The 11,016-nt window shown below is 41.2% G+C and overlaps 1 protein-coding gene across 1 annotated transcript; it reads left to right on the forward strand.

Annotated features, from left to right (window-relative positions):
• RGS13 (regulator of G protein signaling 13) lies at positions 1 to 6,351 on the forward strand. Its single transcript, XM_033511464.1, is given in 6 exon segments — positions 1 to 65; positions 2,575 to 2,636; positions 3,985 to 4,005; positions 4,008 to 4,150; positions 6,072 to 6,146; positions 6,148 to 6,351. Coding segments are annotated over 6 exon segments (489 nt in total). The 3' UTR covers positions 6,271 to 6,351.
• The last annotated feature ends 4,665 nt before the right edge of the window (positions 6,352 to 11,016 follow it).

The raw sequence follows: 11,016 nt of genomic DNA on the forward strand, positions 1-11,016 counted from the left end.
ATGAGCCCAAATACTTGTTGGCTTTGCAAGATGTTGAGAGCAGAAGAGAACGGGATCAGTTCTAGGTAAGTAAGGATAACAATCTTGTGTTCTGCAGTCCCCACAGCTGAGTAAGAGAAGCAAAGCCCTCAAAATTCCCGGTGGAGGTTTTCCCTGGAAGCTGAAGTTGGAGCAGCTGCTCCAGCCAAGCAGCCCCAGCTCAGCAGAACAGGGGTGTCTGTCCCTGGGAACCCCAGCACTGTTACCCAGGCCAAGGCACAGCTCACCCCGGGATCCAGGGGGCCTGGGAGGAATTACAAGGGTGGATATTTTGGGGCCCTCCTTTAAAAGAATTCAGGCTGTTGGCAAAGGCTGAACATTCACGTGGTGCATAAGAGACAAGGCCAGGTGGCTCCTGCAAGTGCTCAGGTGCCACCAGGGTCTCTGCAGGGACTGGGGGGACGTGTCCCCCTGGGGTGGGGGAGTGCTTCCATCCAAAATGCTTCAGCTGGCACCAGATCCCCAGAAGGGATTTACTGAGACACATCCCCCATGGCAAAAGCACCTGAGAACCCCTGAAACTGCCTTTTGGGTGAAGGCAGGGCAGAAACCCAGTGTTTCCAAGTACCAGATGAGAATTTCTGCACCATGGTGCTGAGGGCGTACAATAAGTGAAAAACATCTCCCACAGAACACTGCAATTGAAAGTTTTGAGTCCCAGCTATAAAGCCTTGGTTATTTTTGGAGAATTGTTTTTAATAAAGAATGTATTTTATTATGTACTGTAATGGATGTACTTCAGCAAATCCAATCATGTTGCAGCCAGTGCAGCAAGACATTCACTATCAGCAGGACTGCTATCAAAAAGGGCATTAATACAGATCATCATAACCCATTCCCTTACTGCCCTTCATATTTTCCTGGTTTTTAAAGGAAAGTGTGAAGGTAAAAAGGTTTTCCTCTGTGTCAGCTGCCCCATCAGGCAGGATTCTTTCTGCTTCACAGATTAATGCTAAGGACAAATAATCAGAAATGGAAATAAGATGGTTCTCCTGCTGATGGTCAGTGAGACAGACGAGATTGTCATTCCTTCTATACAAGGGCTATTGCTGACAGAGGTGAAAAATTATCTTTGTCAGGAACAGCAAATATGACTCAGAAGCAGCTTGTAAGGAGAAAAAAAAAATAATTCAAAGAACTAGAGATTCTCACTCCCCATAACCACATGCTTCCTGAGTTTTCACAGAGAGAAGGCTAATAGCTCACAACAAGGGAAAAATACATTTTTTTTTAAGCCAGAGTTACTGGAGAGTTACTGATGCCACAGTTCAGCAGTGGCAGCATTTCTCTTACTCTGTATTTCTTTAACCATGTCAGACTGACCAGGGAAGCCTGAATAAATAATCAAATAATCACCTAGTGACACCATGTACTTTTTCAAAAGAGAAAGGGGGAATTGTATCAAGTTATAAATAAATTATAAATCATTGCCAATTAAAAAAGTTACAGAGCAGGTAATGGCTGCTCAGCAGAAATCTATAAAGCATCATGAAGCACTCATATCAAAGCCAATTTTGATTTTAATTTAAATTTTAAAAAGCCCTGTGACACTAAATAGCTGTTGACAAAACTACAGCTGCCCTGAGAGGCAAATACTCAATGAGAGAGGATCTTACTCCAAATTTGGCTGACACATGATGGAAAGCACCCACTGGAACACATCCCCTGGCCTTTCTTTTACTGACATAAGCATAAGCATTTTTTCCAAGTTACCAGCACTGGTGTCCTAAAACTGCAATGCTTGAAAATCAGTTGGTGTAAATGGAGCTGCATGCACTTAAATGGAGCTACTGCCCTCAGACATTTGTTTTTTCTTAAATTGTTTAGTCTCTCACCTCTCTACTTCCACGCTCTTTCCCAGAATCAGGCAGGAGACTCCTACAAGCTTATGAACTTATTGCTTAAGAACAGCAAACATGAAAGTAAAATCTGATTTTAGTCACTTCCAAGGGCAGTGTAGATTAGTAATAATGTGTCACACTGCACTGTAAACAACTGGTGAGAGATGGAAGTCTCTTCCAGCTAAGACTGCATTAACCTTTCATTATTTACCTTATGCTAGGAGCTTACATCCAGCTCTCAGATGATGAGTCAACTTAGATTTTAAAGGCCTTTAAGTACTACAATAAGATCTTGTGCCCCAAAGACTTTGCTACTAAATACAAACATTGATATTTCCTGAATTCTGTGGTTCCTAGGTTCTATGATAAATTCCTGTCTCCAGAGAAGTTGCTTTGGAGAAAAGAAAGACATTTCTTTTCTTGTGTTTCTCCTAAGCACAGTTTAAACAAGAGAATGCCATTTCTAGAGGAATTACATGGAGCACCTTGAAGTGGAACTGCATTTGTTACAGAGAGAAAAATATTTGTCTCAGCATAGTAGGCACAAAACCTGGAAGACACAGGAAAGCCTTTTAAAACCTAAGTTTCATACAGCTTATATTTAAATTAGGGGACAGATTTTCAACAACTTAATTAATTTTTTTATACTTTGAGCTCAGCTAATCCTGCACTAATGAGCTCCTCTTTTCTAAAGGGTGTCTTTGGAGGAAGTGCTACAGTGGTCCCAGTCTTCTGAAAACCTGGTAACAAGCAAAGGTAAGTAATTGTGTGTTTGTGTCCCAGATGGAAGGCTGAGAAAAGTTCCCAGAAAGCAAAATCATTAATATAATTTATTATACAGGCTGCCTTACACACAACTGATGCAAACCAGCTTTGTGATGTGCCAGGCACGCTTCACTCTGAAATAAACACTGCAAACACCTTCCCAAACTTCCCATCTCTGCCATCACACGTAATTCCTTCACAGTCATGATGAGGGTGTGGTTTATCTGCCACATCCTGGTTTATCTGCCACATCCTGGTTTATCTGCCACATCCTGGTTTATCTGCCACATCCCCACCCACAGCACTGGATGGCTCCTTCCATCAGCAGAAAGGTGACAAAGTTCACCTGGGAAATGCTGTGCACACCAAAGACACCAAATCACAGCGGAGAAATGCCACAGGAGTCAGCTCTGCCATTCAGGGCTGGCAAGAACTGTAAATGCAGCAGCAGCTCTGAACTTTCCCACTCCACCTCCCTCTGCCTCACAGGCCTCAGAGCTCTCCCAAATTTCTCATATGGGCAGCAGCCCAGAACATCACTGCTGAATTACATTTGTTAAAATAGTGATGAAAAAGTCACACCGCAGCACAAACCTCCAAAAATTACCCCTGGCAGTATTCTCAAACTGCAGAAAAATTACAAAGAGCGAGAAGATTAGCAGCATTTGTAACTCTAAAATTAAAATCTTTAACTGGAATTGAAATTAATTAACTGGATTAAAACCTTAAACTGGAAACAACCGTGTATGTTCCAGCAGAGGGGGAGGCTCCTCAATAGAAAACTGCTGAAAGAGACAAAATGCCAGCAGAAGCAGCAGGCACACGTGTGGTCAGCATCCCTGCCAGATGACAGGCTGTGCTCAGCATCTTCACAAATCTGAAAGGCCAGCAAGAGAGTTTGCTCTAAATGAAACACTTCTAGCTTCCAGCAGTAGCCAGAATGATGCCCTTCTTAAAATGCCTCTTTCAGCACATTTAAAAACACTACTCATTGAATTGTAATTAATTTAAAAGTTTTATGGCATCCAAAAATGAAAAGGTGTACTCACATAAAAAGGCAGAGACTAAACCCAGTGGATTTGCAGCTCTTCAGGAAAGGTGGGCAGAGTGTTTGTGGGATTAGATTTAGTAGGGAGCCCTGCACGTGCAGCAAAGGGCAAGGTTGAAGCGTAGGAGCAAGATGCTGAAATTAATTCCCTATTTTGACTTAATCTAATAATATTTACCAGGTATCATCAAGAATTAGACTGCTTTTTAAATGTCCCTATTGCCTGCAAAGCACTCTAGAGGTAATGAATATAGACAGGCAATATAATTTTGGCTTCTGAAATATTTACAGATGGGCCTGTGATCTACAAGACCTCTTGAATACAGAACACAGTGATGAAAACAGAGAATTCTGGCTTGCCTGCGAAGCTGATAAGAAGAAAACATTGCAGAGGAAAAGGATTTCCATGGCCAGGAAGCTCTTTACGAGTTACATCCAGCCCCAGGCACACAATGAGGTGATTCTTTATTTTGTAGAAATGCCTGAAGTGTCACACAGCAGACCAAGAGCAAATGCCCAGCTCCTCTTGCAGCAAAGAGAGTGAGAACTTCCTATTCACCCTCCCCCCAAACTCTTTTCCACACAGAATTTTAATATTTGAACACACATCTCATCTGTAGGCAAATCTTTCAACTACATCCACCAAGAACACAAACAAAATGCACAACTCAGTTAAAAACCAGGTTCTTGGATCTGTTCTTTTTTTCCTTTTAACATCAGACCCAGAGGCCATTGATACCACTTCACTATGTTTTGGATTATGCCATTGCTGCATACATCCATATCTCTCCATATATCTGTGTATATGTACCTCAGTCTGGTCTTTGCAAGAGTAAATGTAAAGATGTAAAAGTAAGAGCAAAGTAAAAACTCTGCCTAGTGCTGTCCTGTTTGTAAAATGGGTGAGAAGAAAGATTCCAAGGCACATTACTTCTGATTTTTCCCCCTGACAAGTGGCTACAGAAAAAAGTCCCTCCTGCTCAGCCAGACATGTTCTGTGACCTTTAAACATTCCTGCTCATTACTCTCCTTGCAAAACTAAGCCAGTGCTGGCTTTTACTGCCACTGCCTGTGGCAGGCTGCCATAACCAGAAAGTCATTCTGCATTATTTTCTGGTTTATGTGTAACAATGAAATTATTACAGTCTCAGGATGCAGCCTCCCTGCTGGCACCGGAGGAGAAGCCAAACCCAAATCAGCTGGATTTCCACATGTTGGCTGAGAGCAATTGCTGCTTTAAATGACTAAACCACTCCCTCTAATCCAAATCTTGAGCAAATTTTAAAGTTCCCTCTGTTGGTTTTAAACCAATTGGCACGACAATGAATTCTTGTCCTTTTTTCTCAGTTTTTATTTTTAGTAGGTGCAGCTATAGGGAACTCAGCAAGACATTTGCTCTTCCAAAAGAGAAATGTCAGTATTGCCAACCACAAATTCATTAATCAAATGTAAGGGCTTAAATCAGGACAGTTGTAAATAAGTTGTGCAATTTTTTCTATTTAAATATTTGAATCTTGCTATTGGCTGTCTGGTTTCTGGAGCTTCAGGACACCCCAATTTCACATTTTCTTGGTGTTCATTATTAACACAAGAACTACATACCACTCTTTAAAAACAGATGAGGATATGAACACAGTTTATATTCAAATTCCAGCAGCATTTAAAAAGGGGCCACTGAAATGACCCCTCTGGAAGAGGAAGACCTCAACTCATGAAAGACACCAGCACCAACCAAATCCTCAGGTCTCCACACTAATCCACAAGGTCAAGCTGAAAGCCACCAATGAACTCTCCATGAGCTGATTGTCAAAGGGTTCCTTTCCTCTGGTGTTTTTGCTGTCCTCCAGACCTTCCTGCTGTCACAAACCTGCAGAGCTTCACTTTGTCTGCTACAAACCATGAACTGCAGCAGGAAAACTCCCAGAACTAAAACTTTTCCTAAACAAGGTTGATATATAGGCTCAATTTTATCTCATAACACTTTCAGTCATTCTTCTTCCACTGGTTCTGTGCACCTCCAGGCACTTGGACTCATCAGAATTCAGGGGTTTTCTGCCATTTAACTGCAGCTCCAGGAACAATTCTCAGCAGAGGAAAGCAGGGCTGGATACCAACAACTTTCAGCTCCTCCTTCCACTACAGCCTCTCCATCCAAGCCCTGTCCACGGGACAGCTCCTGCCTGAGTTGTCCCTGTTCTCTTGTTCTCCCTAGAAAGAAATAGTATTCTTCCTAGGGAGAATTATGGAGCAAACCAAACTCCTCCTGCTGAACTCCCTCATGTTTGGAGCTGTGAACCCACATTCTGCACTGCTCCTGACCTCCACTAATCACAGCAGTCAGCATTGAACTGACTCCTCCATCTCCATTTCTGTTTCAGGTAAGCATTGACAGTCCTGCAAGGAAAGCAATTATAAGGAATATTCAAGAGGCACCACGGTCCTGCTCTGATGAATAATCAGAGAATAATCTACAGGAACATGGAAAGAGGTTCCTACCCACGATTTCTTGAATCACAGCTCTACCAAAAGCTCAAGCACAGTCTTCAAACTAATGGCAACAATTCAATGAGAAATTGAAGAGAATGGTTGAAAATGTTAAAAAGTTTATTCTGGCACGCAGGGGTTTAAGATTTAAAGAAGACAGGAGAAATCAGGCAGCAGAGGAATACTATTATTATACTAATAAATAATAAAAAATTATTATTATTACTTTACCTGTTTAACTGTTCTGGTGATGTTAGAACTCACAAGGCACTGTCTTCTCCCTCCCCAAGGAAGAGTTCTTGTTTTGTCTTCCTTTCCCAATAAAGCCCTAAAAACTAGGGAAAACTAAAAGTATTTAATTTAAAAAAGCATTTTGTTGCTGGGAAGTAAATGTTTATTTGACCATGTGTTACAGGAGAAAAAAATCATCTGCACTGCTGCATTTGCTGTTGTTTTAGTCTTTCAACATAAAAAGCTAAGTTTGAAATACAGCAGTTTGCATAAACTATGGAGTACAGTATTCATGTGAATTCATTAGTGTAGGTTTATGCAGATTATCATGTAAAGGGTGTGCTACTTGATCCACAGTGTACTGAATTTTACCAGGGTCTTCTGGGCTTTTCTTCAGTGATGAAATGCATTGGTTTCTGGCTTGTTTTCCTGGGTATGGACACACAAACATTGCTTTTCCTTCAGACTCCCTGGGAACTGGATACAAGCAACCCTCGAACATCCTCCTGCAGCACAGACAGGTCTCTGCCACCCATAACCTGTCAAAAATGACATATTGATATGTTCATCAATTATTCCAGTGTCCTGGTTCAGACCAATTACCAATCTGATCTTCTCAAACCTCATTAAAACTGGCATCTTAGCAGCACTATTATTGTGGTGGTATTATTATTATTATTATTATTATTATTATTATTATTATTATTATTATTATTATTATTGTTATTGTTATTATTATTATTATTATTATTATTATTNATTATTATTATTATTATTATTATTATTATTATTATTATTATTATTATTATTATTATTATTATTATTATTATTATTATTATTATTATTATTATTATGTGGCTGCCCCTGCAGAGAGACAGTGATTTACTGGTGACAGATAAGGATGCTGATCAACAAATACCAAATGTACAATATGATGTCTGGCTCTGTGGGAAGTTACACTGGTAAATTGTAACCACGTGGGCCCAATGACAACATGGGATGGAAATGAACATGTTTAACCTGTCACTTATCTAAGGCCTCAAAGATTCTTTTCATCCATCAGATTTTTTGAATTCTCAAGCTAGGATCCATGTATATGTCCATAGCAGAACACAAAGTGAGTCTGAGCAAAACCTCCAGCAGAACAGAAAGCTTTGAGAGAATTTGGTGTTGTGAGAAAAGGGAGTGCTGCTATAGCAGATAATCCTTTCCTTCTGCAGTGACTTCATATAAAGGGATTATCATACAAATATGTGATTATACAGTCATAAAACCATTCAGCAAGAAAGGAATCCCCAGGAAATCCAGCTAGGGATAGCACAGCTTTTTCTGCTGCTGACTCCTGATGGGTGGACAGAGTATTGGACTTTAGTCTGATTAGGCCTTCAAGATACCACAGCAAAGAAAAAAAATACAGAATCTCCTAAAAAAAAACTATTTCCTGCAGGGAAGGAAATCAGTGACAAAAGCCAGCCTGAGCAGAAGTGAAAACAAAACCAATAAAACACACACAATAAATAAACCAAGGATTACACTAAGGAAAATCTTCCCATTTCTGTTTGAATGAGAAATTGAGAAGACCTTGATATCTAAGTGGTGACCAGGAACAATAACTGTGCACACCCAAAGAGGCTGAGCATGCACAGCTTTCCTGGGGGTCACTCAAAGGGCTGCTCAGTACTGGGCTGGCAGAGAGACCCTTCCTCCCTACACACAGATTATCCAGAAGGAAGAAAACACACACACACACACAGAGAATACTGAGGGAAATCACAGAGGGACTCACAAACACCTTTTTATGGCAGGAAATGTTCAGTGGGCATTTTACAGCTCATGAACCAACCCTTATTCTTGGTACACTTATTAATTTTTATTTCCTTTGTGATATAAATAAAATGTTGGGTTGGGGGTTTGGTTTCCTCTCCCCCATGTCTATCCCACACACCCCAGTTGCAGATAAAGAGGGTTCTTTTCCCAAAACAGAGCTGTTTTTAACTGCTAGAGATCCTTCTCTTGCTTGACTTTTCTTCTGGGTTACCAGATGCAGGGCAATAAGAGAGTATTTCATCAGAGCATATGATTTATAAAGCAGTAACTAATGGCAGCAGCAATAACAAATCACTGCTTTTATCATTTTCATTAACAGCATTTGAACAAGCTCAGTTATACTTTTCCACTGGCAGACAAACCTAAAAGGCATTTGCTCACATTAATCATTCAAAGATACTGTTAAAAAAAGATATAAAACTTGAAAATAGCTAAACTGGCAGAATTCTCCTTCTTCCCTCATTTATTTAAGAAAAATGAAAAAAAAAAAACCAAAAAAAACAAACCAAAGGGGTGATTCTTTAAGCTTTAAGTTTGGCAAGATTAAAATTCAGATTAATAAAACCACTATAGCAATTAACTGTATTCAACCCTGGAAACTGTTGACCTATGGAGGTTTTTTTAAAAAAAACCACCCATACTGGACAGATGGTCTAAGGCCTTTTTGGGTTTGGTTTTGTTTCTTTTTTAGAAGAGCTGACAATTAGATGTCTTTTCCTTTGTAAATATGAGCTATGTTGGCCTACTTTCTTAATAACAGCTGTGAAATTTATTGTTGTACTGGTATTTCCATGAATTTTACATCAACAACCTGTGTATAGGTGGTAAGTGTAGAATAAAAAAATGCAGATTGTAGATCAGGTCTATAAAACAAAGTAAAAATCTGTTTATAATTAGAGTCACCCTAAATAACACCTAGCCTAATTTTTTTTTCTGGTACAGATGGGTAGTAAATGAGAACTAAATGTCTCTCCACTGTGCATTCCAGAGATTTCAGAGAATAAGTTGTTAGGAGGCTTTTCTCTCAAGTTCTCCTCATTATTTTCGTACTCCCATGCTCCCATCTCATTCAAGAAATGAATTTTAGGCAGTCCAAGTGCAGCAATGGGCCATTGCACAGAGCATGGAACAGCAGACAAGGGATATAAACAATGTGTGAGCAGAGATGTTTGTCTCCAGTTCCAGGCCAGAGGAGGATGTTTGGGAACTCAGCCTCACAGGAAATGAAATGACTGCAGCATTTCCAAGTGTCACCAAAGGTACAGCACTGCTCAGTCACAGGGCCCTGCAGAAAATGATCTTTGATCTAACGTTCACTAAACACAGAGCAATGGAGGAAATCCTCCAAAAAAGAAAGTTTTGCTGCATGTGCTGATCACCTGGAACCCACAGCTACAGAACACAGCTGGTTTGGGGCAAAAACTGCATCCTGACACAGGTTTGCCCACAGTCTCCTACAATGCAGCCTCACAGAGGTGGGCATCTCAGGAGAATTACCCTTTTAATTTTTGTCAGTAATTTAAAGAAGCTTTGCTATTAAAATCTTAAATCTCAAATTTTAAAAAGGCTTTAGAAAATATGAACTTTAAAAAAATGAAATTTAAAATAGAAGACCCAACTCAGGGTCTCATTAAAATACATAAAATATATTTTTTTTTTAACAAGAAAGGAAAAAAGAAGTGGGTGAAACAATGTAGAAAGATAAAAAGATGCAGGAGGAGAAAATTACATAATGAGGAAGCAAATCATGCAGTCCAGCACTCTTTGAGATATTACACATCATGTGTACACAGATTCTGAACTGAATTCTCATTATGCCTGAAACGAGATCTCAGCCATTGCAGCCAAATTGTGCAATGGGTTCTGCAGAAAGGAATGCAAATTACTGAGAGCACGATGGTGCCATATTCCAGCCCCCAGGCAGTGCCTTTCTGTGGATTTTCAGCTCCTGAGAGCAGTGATGTGGAACAGGACGTGGTGCAGGGCTCTGCAGCTGCTCAGCATCACCAGCACATTCTGAGCTGCACAAACCCTCCATGGTCTGCAGTGCCCTTGGGGTGTGTGGGGCTCTCCTGGGGCCAGGACATCTGGCCAGGACATCCCTTCCATCCCTGCTGCAAAGTGGATGCCCCAGGGGACCCTAGAGCATCTCCATGGCACCACAGGCCTGTGCTTACACAACTGAATCAGAAGCTTGCTGCTTCTTAAATCTACCAGCTGAAGGTTTCACATTTGCCAGCCTTTACCCACCACTGGCATCTTAAAACAGCCTTTCAATAAATGGTTTCTCTATAAATTTTTCCTCTCTGAAACTGCCATGACGATTATCTCAATCTGTACCTCAGATTTTGCTCAACTCAAAACATGATCCAGCTATCCAGGGACTGAGAGCCGCTCCTCACTGCAAGGACAGGCACCCCACAAAACTGGGAAATGGGTAAATCCACACTGAGCAGATCACACAAACGAGGTTTCAATCATGGGAAAGCTCCATCCATGAGCTGCAGCCCTCCTTCCCAACCACAGCTCCCAGAGCCGCGTCCCCTCTGGATCTCTGCACAGACCTGAGGAGAAGGGGGAAATCCTGAGCATCTCCACGAGGCCAGGAACGAGGTTCTCTTCCCCAAACCCATCCCCTGCACACTGCAGGACCCCAAAGATCCAGAGTGGGACTTCACAGCACACGCACTGCTCGGGGGGACTCGGCCCAGGAGCCAAACCTGAGCTCGTACGGAGATTTCCGTGAGCGCTGCCCTCCTGCCCAGCTCTGCCAGGCCGGGG

Source organism: Parus major, unplaced genomic scaffold (genome assembly GCF_001522545.3).
Source record: "Parus major isolate Abel unplaced genomic scaffold, Parus_major1.1 Scaffold246, whole genome shotgun sequence".
NCBI lineage: Eukaryota > Metazoa > Chordata > Aves > Passeriformes > Paridae > Parus > Parus major.